General features: G+C 43.1%; 1 protein-coding gene across 4 annotated transcripts in view; it reads right to left on the bottom strand.

Moving 5' to 3' along the window:
- Window positions 1-14,978, bottom strand: part of TCF20 (transcription factor 20) — a 128,878-nt gene that overhangs the window by 39,213 nt on the left and 74,687 nt on the right. For all 4 annotated transcript variants that reach the window (XM_054272453.1, XM_054272480.1, XM_054272472.1 and 1 more), the window contains one exon: window positions 952-6,573. In XM_054272453.1, the coding sequence (XP_054128428.1) occupies window positions 952-6,537 (5,586 nt within the window). In that variant the 5' untranslated portion in view covers window positions 6,538-6,573. The remainder of the gene's footprint in view (window positions 1-951; window positions 6,574-14,978) is intronic.

The following is a 14,978-nucleotide window of genomic DNA, read 5'->3' as shown; positions in this document are numbered from 1 at the left end:
AGAGAACAATACAAAAAAAGATAACCATAAAAAAAGCAATGCAGGATAGTGACAATGGCAAAGCAAGGCACATAACTGTGGTTTTAAAGCTTCTGCCTCAGGAAAGAACGTGTCCATCCACAATCAGGCAGTTGTGAAAAAAGTTTTTCCTTTGTCTCAGCTTTAATTTTACCTATTACTTCTCATTGTGTACTCCCTCTCTGGAGAAAGTAAATTATCAGTGACATTTGTGAATGCTGAACTCATCGATACCAAACCCACAATATTTCACTCAATGCTTACAGACCTTTGTGCAATTCTGCTCTATCCACCTTATTTTGTAAGGACTGCAAATTCTCCTACAGCTGTGTAGTATGTATTATAGTGCACAGTAACTCGCACTGGAAGGAGCCCCTGCTGAAAGCAGAGCCAACTTCCAAGGTAGATCCACCTTGAGATGTAAAGATGCTTAGGGCTCTGCCCAGAACCACATCTCCAAAATCAGGGCATTCCACAGCTTTTCTGTCATTTCCCGTCCCCCAATCCAATGTCTGATTAGCCTCACTGAAATTTTTTGCCAATTGAACTAGAACTTTCTTTGCTGCAATTTGTGTCTGCTACCACTTGTCCTTTCACTCTATGACTCCAAGAAGAGCCCTACAGAACACTAAATATCTAACAGAAAAGAAGAAGGAAGGGCAAAGAGACCACTGTAGTCATGAGAAAGCCTTTGGCCATCCAGAACTTTTACTAGGTAATAAGCACCCAACTTTTTGATGTCCAAAAAATCTTATCTGATCACGTGTGGCAGAGATCTAAATGAGGTCATCAATAGGACATCAGTACAGATTGATTAAAGATAAAAAATGGCTGTTTAAGACATGAGAGAAGAACAAGGAAAAACAGTATTCCAAATGGTATATATTTGCTAATGAAAGAAAATAATTGTGTATAGCAAGGTCAGGTACTCACCATCTCTCTCGCAATCTCCACAGCTTCCTGCAGCCCATAGAGCCTGCCACAGACCAGGTAGATCCCATTGGCCCAGAGAATACAACCCTCATGGACCCAAAATTCATTGCTGTCAAGAGGTAGTTCAGGAATTTGTAACTCCAGCTCAGTGCCACCTTCTGAAGTGGGCATAGACGGTTTTGAGTCCAAAGGAGTCTTTTCACCAGCACTGCCACCATCAGCGGATGCTTTTTTACAAGAAGCTCCCCTTGAAAGTGACCGAGAGGCTCCGCCACAGTCCTCAGAGCGGTGCCGCCTCTTAAAGCGGGGATGAGCAGCCAGGCTTCTTTGTTCCTTCTGTTGTTGCTGTTCCTCCTCCTCTTCAGTATCTGTCTTGGAACCATTAGAAGCACTTTTGTGCCGTACCTTGACCTTGCTCTGCATTTCTGTGGCCCTCTTTGGAGGTGGATTCTTGGGCAAGGTAGCTGCATAATCCTGGGGGTAGAAAGGACCAAAGAGGTCACCCATGTTACGATAGCTGGCCCATTTGCCACACAGGCAGCAAACCAGATGCCCCAAGACAGAAGACTCCGTTACTACAGGGCCTTGCAGCATGAAAGTTGAGGTGGGCAGCACTTTGCTCTCTGCATTGCTGGGAGGGGGTGTTGAAGACCTCTGTCCTTTCCGACCCCTCACCAATTTGTTCTGCTCCTCTTCCTCCGCGTTTATGATTGTGCACACAGCGCCTAATTCACACTTGTTTACCACATGAATATAAGGGAAAAAGGACTTATTCTTGGAGTCAGTTTTATCTACAGACTGGGTAGCATATTTAAGCTTGATCTCTGGTTCTTGAGGCTCCACGATTGGAGCAGCCCGTCTAGGCTTCCGCTTCCGTGGCTGTGCTGCAGGTTTTCGCCTCTCCCTCCTTTGCCTCTTGGGCTTTGGCTCACCAGTACCCACCCCTTCTGCAGGCTGTGATGGTGCTGGCGGGGGAGGCGGGGGCGCAGGCAGCTGCTGCTGTTGCTGCTGCTTCTTCTGCTTGTTCACACTCCCAATTGGCCTCCCTTTTTTCTTTCCAGAGGGGAAATATCCCTTTGGAGGGAAACCATCTGGCTTGGGCGAAATGTTTGTCACATCTCCATCTTTTTCCTCAGACTTTGGATTTGGTTCAGAAATGAACACACTGGAAGGGGAGATTGTTTTTGAGTCGGAAAAAGTCAGAGTTCCAGCTCCACTTACAGATCCATCAGACCTTCCCTGACCACCTGATTTCTGAGAAGGTGGTGGTGCTGCACTGGATCCTCCTCCCTCTTTGCCAATACTGGCGGTTTCAGGGACCTCTTTTTTGTTTTTATCATCCTCGCTGCTTTGCCACTCTTCTGAAGATCTTGGAACAGTTTTTTCACCACTTGTATCCTGGCTTGCTGGCCCCACTTGATCTGGTATCTCCCCTTTTCTTTTCTCAGCCTCTGGTCCATGTCCAGCCACATTTCCTCCTTCAGGCCCACTCTTGAGGGACAGGATGTCATCAAGAGTGACAGTATCTGGACCAGTTTCAGCACTGTTGGTAGAAACGCTTCTCCTAATATTGGGAGATGTAATTTTCTGAACAATAGCTTCCAGTTTTAATCCTCGCCCCTTTCTTGGGGGCAATATTTTGGTCTTTGCCGGGCTTGTGAGGGAAACAGCAGGACAATTCCTATTATCAGGACTTGGCAGGTCCTTGAAGGAATCTCCCTTTGCAACTGATTTGCCAGCATCTTGGCTTTGAGATGAATGAGCATAAGAGTTGTATGTTTTATCAGCTCCTTCTTTTGCTGAAGTCATCAGTCGCCCTTTATCGTCATTGCCGCTGTTCTTCATATCGTGTGGCTGTCTTTTGGTAGGGATAGGAGAGATGAAAGAACGGACCCTCCTCCTCATAATTAATGGGTTTTGTGGAGACTGGTCCTCCTGGCCAGGAAGCCTAAGCATAGCATTACTAGGCTTGGGCAAATCTGTAGATTCCTCTCGTCGATGCCCATCGCTTTCTTGAGGGCAAAATCTTTTTTGGTTGGCTGCTCCAAGAGGGCCGCTGCTTTTGGCAGGAGAAGTTTGCCGAGAGAGGTCCCAACCAGATTCATGATGCTGCAACTTCTGGCTGCCATGTTTCAGTTCGGCGCATTTGCTCTGAGTACTGTCACTCCCCATGACACAGCGCCCGGCTTCCTGGCTTCCAGTATCATGGTAAGAGCTACCTTGAAGGTACATCATTCCATCCTTGTCATTTTTTAAGGGACTCCTTACTCTTTCCAGAAACTGCTGCTGTCTTGGGCTCTTCCTTGCTCCTTCCTGCCTGTGCTGAGCTGCAGCAATCACACCCTGAGCAGCGCTGCTTGCCCAATCTTTGTAGTCTTCTTGCTGTTGCTGGTATATCTGTCTCTTGTAATGATACTGGGAATTCAGACTCTGGCTGGGGTCACCAAAAGCATGAGGCCTAGCATTGGTGTGATATGCTGAAGCCAGAGATGGGCCTTCTGAATTCTGAGGGTAGACAGAATGCAAGGAACCCCTGCTAACTCTTTCAGATAGTGTCATGTGTGGGTTCATGTGATGCAGATCTGCCCCTGGGCCTCTGCTTCTGCCTGGTGACATTTTCAGCTTATCAGCAAGATCCTGATATTGAGAAGGTGATTTACCCCTTCCAGTTCTGCCAGGTCCTCGTCTCATCTGTGTTGATCTGGTGTCCTGCTGGGGCATGTAGTCTGGAGCAGCATCGGAGACTGCAGCTCCAGGGCTGGCATTGCCTCGAAAAGATTCATGCTTGATGCCAGCAGGATGACAATGGTCTCCTGTTTTTTTATTGTTGAGACTAGCTGAGCTCTTTGACTGCTCAAAATCTTCTTCCTTTATTTGCCCACTGTGAGCTTTCATCTTTGTTTCCATGGATACTAAACCACCAGGGAGTATTACTGACTGGCTCAAGCCAGGGGCAAGACGTTCACTCCTTCCACTTCTGGCCTCAGGACCCATGTGCCCTATGGGGTGAGGGCCAGGATCTCTTACAAGTTGCCTTAATGGGGATATGTCACAGATCACTGATCTCCTCTCTGAGAGTGCTCCTGCCTCATGGGCAGCAGACTGAGACTCCACATCAAACTTTCTAGCAATAGGGTAATCAGCTAAATTTATCTGCTTCATGTCTGGAGCTGCACTGCTAGACTTCCTATCCCAGGGACCCCAGTGAGGGCCCTCTAGGAGGGACCCCATGCTTTTGTTTAAGAGGCCTCTATTGGTCAATTCATTGGTTTGACTAATTAAAACATTGGGTCTCATGGCTCCCTCCAAACTCCCAGCCATCCCAGAATGCTCCTGTGCGTTCCTAGAGTACCTTCTGTCTGGATGATGGTGGTACCCCTGTAAAACCTCTTGGAGGAGGCTAGGAAACTTCTCATTACGGCCTTTGCGCTCACTATGCCCTGGAAAATCCCCCTTTTCTTGACCAGATGGATACTGTGGAAAGCCACCAATACTTCTCTGTATACCAGGTGCTATATTATCCTTGTAGCTGTATCTTAAACTGCCAGGAGACTTGGAAGATTCTGTTCTTGCAGGAAAATTTGGCCCAACAACTGCATGACCAGGCTGGCTGTTCCCCTCCCCATTATGGTTAGTGTTATCGCCACTTTTGCTCCCTTTACCTCCTCCTTGAGTCTCTTGCTGCGTCCCTGCATGCCCAGCTTCTTTTGCTCCACTAGTGCTAGCTGGTGCTTGAGGGGCTGTGGAAGCATCATCTTGTGCAGGTTTATCTTGTCCACCTGACTTTTCTACTCTTCCTGCCATGGCTTCCCGGGACACAATCACCCCAACTGCCTTTTCATTCACTTTTGGGGCATTTTCCACAGCCACCACAGCTTCTTTCCCATCAGGGGAAGCCACATCCTCCCTAGCTGCAGGACTGCTGCTGAGTTTTGATGGCTCATTCTGAGAACCTTGTGCTGGTGAGGAATTGGGTCTCTCTAAATTACCCCCTTTGTAAGTGGTGTCTGAGCTGGTACTCTGGCCACTCAGCTGTCTCACCCTTTCCCCATGATCCTCTGAACTACTGGAACAGCCACCATCCAGGGACTCTGCCATGGGAGACTTGAGTTGCTCCTCGGCCTGGGAGGAGCCTTCTGAGTTGGTGCAGCTGTCAGCCTTTTTGGAAGAGGATGATCTTTTGGAACTTTTTTTCTGAGGTGCCAAGGCATCTGAGAGCAACATGTGCTGGACTGTGTTGGGCAGATTGGCAACTTGAGTGCTTAGAGCACTCAGGCTGCTCAGTCCCGGATCTGTGAGTCTTTTTTCCTGCAGTCCTTCCAGTCCAAACCCCTTGAATCCACTCGCATGAGCATTGGGGCTTGGCATCATAGATGGTGTAGGACTAAGCTGAGGCATCATCTGCAGGATCCGGTTTCGAGAACCCATGGACATGTTGCCTTGCCCACACTGGAGATTTTCTCCACCTGGCATGAGTGGAGAAGGGGTAGAGCTGCAGCTTGGAGACTGAACCACAGATGCAGCAGGAGATGGATTAGAGATTGGACTGAAGTTTTGGTGGAACTGCATTGGTGACCTTACAGGAACTTCAGTCTGGCTGTACTGTCCCACTTGACTTTGAAGAGAGAGTTTGGTGGCAGCATTTGAATACTGCATTACGTGCTGAGGTGGGTGCTGTTGCTGCTGCCCCTGCTGCCCACTTTGGGGCAGCTTAGACTGCTCAAAGCTTTTCATCGGTTGAGTCTGAAAGCTGTAGTTTGACTGGGTGCCATAGGCCTGTGCATTGGAACCCACAGCATGGCCTTCGTACTGCGACCCAGAATTCACGTTGTAGCTTCCATCATAATTCTGTCCTGACTGGCCAAAACGCTGTGGGGAAGGGAAAGAGGAGGAGGAGGATGACGAAGGTGGCTGATAGTGTTGGCTGAACTGACCCACTCGTAACTGGTAGCCTGAAGCAGAGGAAGGCAGGGTGGATGGACGCTGCATTGGCTGCAAGTGTGAGGTGCTAGAAGCAGACTGGCTGGAAGCCTGGGGTAAAGGCTGATGAGATTGATAGATCTGCTGTCTCAGCTGCTGCACCTGCTGCTGCTGGCTAGAAGCCTGCTGCTGATACTGGGCACTCCCTGGAGAAAAAGGACCAGTATAATCCTGTTGATAGTGGGATACACCCCCAAGGGTTGAGTGCTGTGTTTGGAACTGGCCCACATGTCCCTCACTCCCATACTGACTCCCAAAGCTACTCCCTTGAGGGGGCCCATAGCTCTGTACTGGTCCAGAAGGCCTGCGCTGAGGCGGCTGCTGCCCTCCTGATACCACTGGATCTTTGTTGGCAGCCATATAGTAAAACTCTCCTGCTTCTTTTCTGAAACCTTGGTAGCTCTGATGGCCAGAGCTCTCACCAGGCATTGCTGTAGAGGCTCCTGTTGCTCCACGACGTCCACTGCCAGCACCTCCTCCAAAGCTCTGGAACATCTGGGCCTGCTGGCGGGGGCTGAACTCTTCCAGTCGGGATGAAGTGTGCACTTCCTGCGGGTAGCTCTGCTGGTTTCCGTGATAACTACTTTGCTCCCGAAAGGACTGCATGCTGTTCAGCAGCAGAGCAGCAGCTCGAAAGCCCTCCTAAATATGGAGAAAAAGAGAGGGAAAAAAAAAGGTATGTTTCTCAGTCACACCAGTACCCCACTCAATTTCCCTGCTTCAACAGCAATTAAAATTTAGTATTTCTCTTCTACTTCCTGGTACATCAATGTTTAACCCCCTTGTCTTGCAACCTGCCAATCTTCTAGGTGATGCAGGGCAGTAGCCTACTACCAATTGGAGTGCACTTCCAGCATTAATATTTCCCCATCATCATTTACTTACTGGCTGTGGTTTTGTGCCCCTGAAGAGAGAAACTTCCAACAATATTTGCAAAGCAAATGAGAGCAATCCTCACTGTCCAACTATTCCCTACGGCTAATACTGGGAGTAATCCAAGTATTTTGCTACCACGCTTAGAGATGTGACAAGAACCCTGCAATGCTTTCAAACCACCCTAGGATTTACCACAGGAATGATATCCAAGGTCCATGTTTCACACCAGGAAGATCTCTATAAGCAAACACGCACGATACAATTGACCAAAGCTCAAATCAAGGCAATCCAATGAAAGGATCCATGTGAGTGTGTGAAAGAACTGGCACCAGCATACTCAATGCTCAGTTCCTGAGTAATTCCAGTGACACCCCTAGGTGAAAACCAACACCAGACAACACATCGCATTTCCCCCCCAGCCATCTGCTTTGCTTTACAGGATGGAAAGTTAAAACAAGTTCACTCTATTTAAGCAAAACAGTCTACAACTTCATTCCTCAGGACTTCTATATTACCTGGAATGAAACAGAACTGAAAACACTTGCCAGTCAGAATATATATTTTGGAATACTGTGTATGAGCATCTACACTTACATAAGCAACTCATAAGTAAACAAACTCCAGGAAGGCTCTCTTCTGTATTTCAACATATTATTCAGTATGTGGAATTATGACTCACCCTCAAGGACTGGACCACAACTGCAGAATTGTCTGGGGACCCTGGCTAGTCCCTCTATAAAAGCCTGTCACATTACTAGATTAAGTATTTCCGCATTAAGTATGGAAATGAACAAGTAGGTGCATGCACACTGCCTTTAAACATCAAAGCCAAACAAACAAAGAAAAAACCAAAACCAACCAAACAAAACAAACCCCCCAAAGTAACAGATGACACAAGCACTTCAAGTCTGAAACACCTTGTGGTTTTCTCTTCCTGAAAAAAAATATGGATAAAGCCACCTGCACAGACTCTTTCCTTTAAAAGAATGTTAAGACAATGCACACACTTTTCCAGGAAACAAAACCCCAACTCCTCAGGATTGGAGACTTCCTGGAAAAACTGCCTGCATTATGTTTTCATATTTAGCCATGTTTTGTGTTTGCCACATTCAGCTGAACCCATTTAATTTCTAGATTTGCACTTAAGTTTTGTTCAAGTAAATCACCAAACTCACAAAAAAAAAACAGGCACACGAATGAGATGCAGGTAAGATTTGGTATCCAGTTCTTTTCCCATCTGCCTACCAAGGTTATTTTTTTAACTAACATGTATGCTATCTAAAGAAGACTCTGGAGTCTTTAATTTTCTACTATCTGTGTGTGTAGGCTAAAGAACACACAGGTACAAAACCACCCCACAGCACTGCATGTCTCTGCAGTCCCTTTCCTCTAATTCAAAGGCCTCTTTATGTTACAGCCTTGGTTCGTGCAGATTGATGCACATAATAATATTACCAGAATCAAAAGGGAACTGTCAAATTGTTTATACCTCAAATTCTGTCTCTCTTCTTCCAGGAAGTCAACTTTACTGCTGTTTTAATCTTGTATTTTAAGTGCAATAAGAGAGATCTGCTGTTCTGCTGAACTTCCACTTTTTTAGCATTTTAAAGGCTACATACATCACATGAATAACACTTCTATGAATGCCACAGTGTGCCAATCTGTCCAGTTCAGGCTTATTATGGATAAGCTCCTCCTTTTTCTGAATTACTGCTTCTGATGTTTTTTAGTTTGAAGCTCCAGCCCTATCGGGGTAGGACTAAAATTGGGATACCTAAGGCAAGCTTCTTTCTTTTTTTGTGTGACTTGCTGTTAAGGCAAAAAAATGAGGGGAAAAAAAGAACATACACAGAAGAAAGTTATCAAGCTAAAGGTAAGAGAACATCTACTGCAACTGGCAGATGTTAAAAGCAGCTCTCTAGATAAGCAGTGTGGGGCTCTGCAATCAGCAACATTCACGTGCCATGGACTGTGCACACCCTGGCTACCACGTGCTTGGCACCCATTCTCTTTTCATGAAAGCAACACTGCCATCCTCTCACAGGCTCAGTCTCCCACAGAATCTCACACTCAGTTTTTAAACATGGCTTTACCAAAGTTTACTCTGCATAGTCTGGACAAGATCTCAGGAAGCCTCTTTGCATTACATCACACAAAAACTTTAATCGCTGAATGATATTCACTCTCTGTAACTCTACCCACAGGCTTGAAAACTGCTACGTTTTCAAGCTAATGTATGTTAACAATGCTGGCAAACAGTCTTAGACTTGTTCACTATTAAAAAAGAGGAATTTTAATTGTATAATGAATACAAACAGCACAAGATGCTGTAAAATGCTGTTAAGAACAGAGATACAGTAAAGGTCAACCAAGGCACAAATTCTTATCCTCCATAATCTCATGCAATCATGTAACATTTATTTAGTCCAGAAGTTATGTATGCTAACTCAAAACAGGGAGATCAGATTTTTATCCTTCAATTTATTTTTTTTTCATTCTTGGAATTTACCCTGACAAACAAATAAGAAGTTTTCACCAGGACAATACTTGCTTTGAGTATCTCACAAGGAGCCTAACTTGAGTAACATCCAGTAGAATAGCTGCCAAAAAGAAAAAAGGCATTTCATTAATAACAGGAGTAAAAAAAGATAAAATGTGATCCAACCCATTACATCACTGATAACTTCAGACATATAGCACATTTCCTGTCATTAATGTGCTATAAATACAGAACTATTAGAATTACTACTGCAATAGCCTTTCTTAAGAGTAACAGCCCTGTAAAGTGCTTATATCTAAGTGCTATACTCTGAGCAAAACCACTGAGAATAATCCCCTGGACAAGTCTTGTTAATAAAATACATTCAGATAGATAAGGCCTTCAAAGTCTCTCCCCACCCACATGTAAAAAAAGTATCTGTTTTATTTTTTTTTTTTTTACTGGAAGCCTTTAAAGAAAACATTTTCAGCTGGTACATACTCCTCCTCATGCATGATCTCAAGAGGACAATGCAGCACCTGCCGACTGGAGAGTACAACACAATCATATAAAACTCCGTAATGCCAGTACACATCCATAATGCCATCCCCAGCAGAAGGGACCAAGTCCTGCCTCCAAACAAGTGTTTTGTTAACAGCCACAAATTACACACATTTACAGTACTTTCCAACACACACAAGATGCAACATCTTCGTTTATTTGAAGGGAAGGTAAGAGTCTGGCACAGTTTTCACTACTCCAGTGTCACACCTACACTCTTGCTACATGTGCATGCAGCTCTCTCAGTAAATCTGCATGACTCTAAAGCATTTATAGCCTGTAGCTGTAGAGCCATCTAAGCACATCCATCCAGACACTGCAGACTACACTCACCAAGCTAAGCAGTTTCACTTTGCTCCAACACATTCATTTCACCCCCAGTAGCCCACTAATCAAAATTTGCCTTCAACCTGGCAGGAACAAAGGAAACATATTACAAGTTTGTGTGGCTGATAAAAAACAGCCTCACTTATGGAATCACTGCACGGAAGTCTTGAATAGGAAGAAGCAATAGGTCCTCTTACCCAAATCTCAGGCTTATTTGTGAAACGTGTGAAGTTATTTCAAACACTGTATCAATTGACCTTCTTCATGTGAACTTATTTTTAAGCATAATGCAGATTTTTTCTCCTGTTTAATCATTTGAAACAGCCTCACAGAAATTTGTTAACACAGGAGTTACTCAAAATATGAAGCTACTGCATTGTGACCTTGCTGTATGCATGATTATCCAATGTCAGTCAACAGCATGTAAGCATCTTTCAATGGTTCCACCATGTGCATCAGAGTGCCCCTAACCAGTGCTGATTAAGAGAACTCATCAGTACTCCCACATCAAGATCACTCTGTGAGATGATCTTCTGCAATGTACCATGCTAGGCTTTCCTTCACAGCCACATAAATCTTTACAACTCTTTCTGCCCTGATTATCAAAGACTGGACAAATAACAGGCCAGCTGCCCAGATCTCCCCATGTAGCACTGACGCCAACATAGTAATGCATCACTACAGACAGCTCATAACAAGCAAACCAAAAACCAAAATACTGCGTGGACACGCCTAATTCTTGACTATAAGCCTATAAAGGAGCAAATGAAACCACCACCAGCTCATTCAGTAGGACATAAGTGAGGTCTTTCCGCTTCGTTAAATTTTCTTTAGATTTGGGCTGACTACCGCGATCCATCTGTGCAGAGAAGTCTCAGGCAGCAGTCAAATGCAATATATCTTTAGTGCTCTGTCAAAAGCCTCTCACTTCCTAGCATGCTTATCAGGGAAGAAAATGCATTTACAGGCAGGTGATGAACAGTAAGACAGTATTTCCACAGGCCAAAACGTACACTAAGAAGTTGGGAGGGTTACAGAGTGTCCGCAGTTCTGATTAAAATAGACTCACTTGCTAAATGCTGTGCAAGTGACAGAGATGTACTTGTACAGAGAAGTTTGCAGTCATTTCTTGCCACAACTCATACGAAATGCAAAAATCACTATTTTTGTCCTTCCTCATTCTATCTTCTTAAACTAGCAGAGAACACACATAACCAAAACAATCTCAAAAGCCAGAACCCGAGTATGAGCAATTCAGGAGTATATTTTGTAAGAAATAATGCCTATGTTCCAAATTCAGCCAGAAACAGAGGAAAAAAGGATTTCCATGTACTGAGTACATTTCTGTTGTCAAGGCCAAGTTGCTAACCCTCATTCCTGCAGGTACAGAGTTATTACCTGCACACCTGATCAATGGCTGGGAATAGACTGACCATGTTTCAGTTTTGGAGGAACACTTCTGCTTTTAAGAAAAGGCAAATCAGCCACCTATGCCATGAGAAGATGAATTTAAAGATCAAACCTAAGACTACGTTTAACAGATATAACTTATTTCTTCTACATTTGATGCCTTTTTAAAAGAAAAAGGAGAATAATTAAAACTTGTTTTCAACATTATGGGTGCTATAGAAGTAAACCAAGACAGTCAGCCCTTCAAACAGTCACCAGTTTGTCCAAGCGGTAACATTCACTGCTCACTTCTTTCAGAAAGTCATGTTTCTGATATTATTCACCACCACACTTCTAGAAAAAAGAGATCTGGCTCTCACCAAGCCATCATCATATATTCTGTCAAACAAACCTTACTACACCACTCAAAGCTGAAACAGGATACAGTCACTTACCACAGAGAGCGCCAGACCCTATGCAAGTAGCTAAACTGAAGTATCTTGTAAAGTAGATAAAAATTAAATTAACCTGAGAATACTGCATTAATGGAAACCAGATTTTATCATTCTAAAATTCACAGCATGTCTTAGAAACCATATGTAGTGGTTACATATGCTTAAGTACCTATTAATAACACATATTAGCAACATGTATTGCAAATCAGTGGTAATACTGGTCTTGACAAAAAAAAAAAAAAAAACCACAAAAAAACCACAAAAAAACGCCAACAACCAAACCCCCCCCCCCCACAAAACAGTAAAACTTAGTTTCGTCCTTCCAAGTGAAAACTTATCAAAAAATTCCTCAAATGAGCTACAGCTTGGCCAAGTGGATTGGAACTAGCTTCCATCATCTCACAGACACACTATGCCTTCTTTACCAAAATGTCTGTACAGCTTTTCAGAAAGTCATTATGTATTGAGCTTAAATCCAAACAATTAAGGAAATGGTTCTCACAGAATGGGTGAGGAACAGATGAGCGTGGCAGAAGGAGCACAGTGAGCTTTGTCAGTTGAGAGAGGGGAATGCTCTGGAGATTATTGTGCTAGATAAAATCTACATTCACATCTTTTTCCATGTATTTCCTTAAGTGACCACACAAAAAGCCCAACCACAGTAAGCCTGAGTCAGTGTACCTTCCTACCTCACAGGGGAGATGTGAGCAGACATATTCAGAGCATTCAACTGCTATAATAAAAGGCATAATATAAACAAGCTACAACAAAAAATAATCAAATTTCGCATGTGGCTATTACTTGGCTGCTGCTTTCTTCCCTCACATCCAAAATATTTTTGTAAAAAATCATTTCTGTAACACCAAGAAATACACAGACTTTTTTGCATCTGCAAGTTTTCCTTATTCACTAAGTGAAAAAAACTAAAATACCATCTCCAGTTTAGCTTTGCACTTTCAGTGAAGTGTACTGTTAAATTCATATTCCTAAACATGAAGAAAGAAGAAATTTGACAAGAACTTCTGTTGTAAGCCAGTATTTAAATTGTAGTACTATGAAAAAATGTATTGCTAGAAATATAACAAATGATCAAAGTTCAGCAGAATTTTGGCTGATGGTATGTATCTGATTTTATTATTATGCCATTGGTTCTCAGTCTCCATCAACAGCACAGATGCACTTAAATAGCTTTCAAAAATCTACCGACCTCTTGTTGAAAGTTATCCATCCAAATTTTTAACAGACACTGCTATTTTAATAAGAATCTATGCAAATCAGTCAGATTCCATTTTATGTGAAAGATTAAAACAACAATTTTGGACCCACATATAGGGTCAGCTGAAGAGGTCTGGCCTTCTCTGTGGTGTTAACACAGCCACTCACGAGCAAGTCAGATCAGGGAACTGATCCAGTCAAGAAAATTCTGAGAGGGAGAAAAGCCATTTCTGACCTGACAGATCCATTCACTGTATCATTACACAAACATCTGCACCAGCAAAACAGACACAGCAGGAGCTGTTTTAAGTGGCCTGGCCACTGAAGGGCACTTGAAATCAGGAGCTCGTATTTAAAAGGCTCTTGGTCTTTACACAATAGTTGAACTACCCTTCCTAACCAAAATGAAAATAATACTGAACCCTCAGCTCTTTTTTTTTCCCTCCAAGCTGCAGATCAGCTGATAGCACATCCTAATCCACCTGATTAGTCCTCCAAAAATGTGGGCAATTCATCACTTCATTACATACCTCTTATTGCAAATTGACCTGTGTCCATACCCCCTATGTCTTCAAGCAGCCAAACATGATATCTGCTCTGGCAGTACAGCAAAATCTGAACACCCACTTCAAGAACCACTTCTGATCTGCTCCTCCTCAGACATGCAAGACAGGAAGCTCAGCAGAGGCATCACAGCTCTCACTAAACCTTCTCATTTCAGTTACAAAACAATGAAAGGGAGATGTCGATTATTAATTGCAAGAGGAAAACAGTAAAGTGCAAGCAGTGTTGTCAGGTTCTATTTGCCCAAGCTCCCATTTTCTGTGCAGAACTTTATCCAATATCTAAAACACTCAGAACTGTACAGTGAAGGAAATAAAAGCCCACCATCCTAACACGTTATTTTTAATCAACTTCTATCATTTTTCATACTAAGCTCTAGCCCCAGCCTTGATGACAAGTTGCTAAGATGAACACTTATGAGGGCCATATTGAATAGTACCTGTAATATGTCTGTCTTTTCTATTCAACATAGTCTGTACAATTAAATATTTTTATTCTTTTTTTACAAGGCCTGGTGCAATGAGCCTTTAAGACTCCTGGGAACTCCTCAAGGCAAATGAAGTAAATTGACATAAAATCTGTATCAGTTATGTGCAAGTATTATTACAACAGAGGCTAGGCACTGTACACAAGAATTATATCCATTGATTAGGACAAAACCATTGCTGAACATAATACCACTGATTTACATTATAGGCAGTAACACTGACATCAGGTAGAAATAGAACCTTGATCTACCTACACTAACAAATTAAAGAATTACTGTTCAATTACAGAAAAGCTGTACTCAAATTTACACCTTCCAATCACCTTATAGAGAGTTTTGTTCCTTTCAGGTAAGACAAAAAATTTCACTTTAACACTTTTAATTTTCACTAGCCAAGGTTATCATTCTTCCTATTAATTCAGCCCTTCATACCTCTAAATCAATGCAGATTTAAGAGGAATGTGAATGTGGAAGGTCTGCAAATACTACTGCTATGGCACACTTTAAAAGAAAATACAGTCAAGGCCATGTCAAGTTTACTGATAAAAAAATTGAGAGAAACCTTATTTTTCTCAAACATAAGAACTGTTTGGACTCCTCTAAAAAAAAAAATCAAAACATTTGTAGGATTTGAAGAACACTGGAACAAAAACTTTTCTTTGCCTAACATTTCTCCTCATCTCCTACAACCCAT

Source organism: Melozone crissalis, unplaced genomic scaffold (genome assembly GCF_028551555.1).
Source record: "Melozone crissalis strain CALT ecotype California unplaced genomic scaffold, PUWL_Pcris_2 ptg000004l_1, whole genome shotgun sequence".
Classification (NCBI taxonomy): Eukaryota; Metazoa; Chordata; class Aves; order Passeriformes; family Passerellidae; genus Melozone; species Melozone crissalis.
This window is presented reverse-complemented; position numbering and strand designations above follow the sequence as displayed.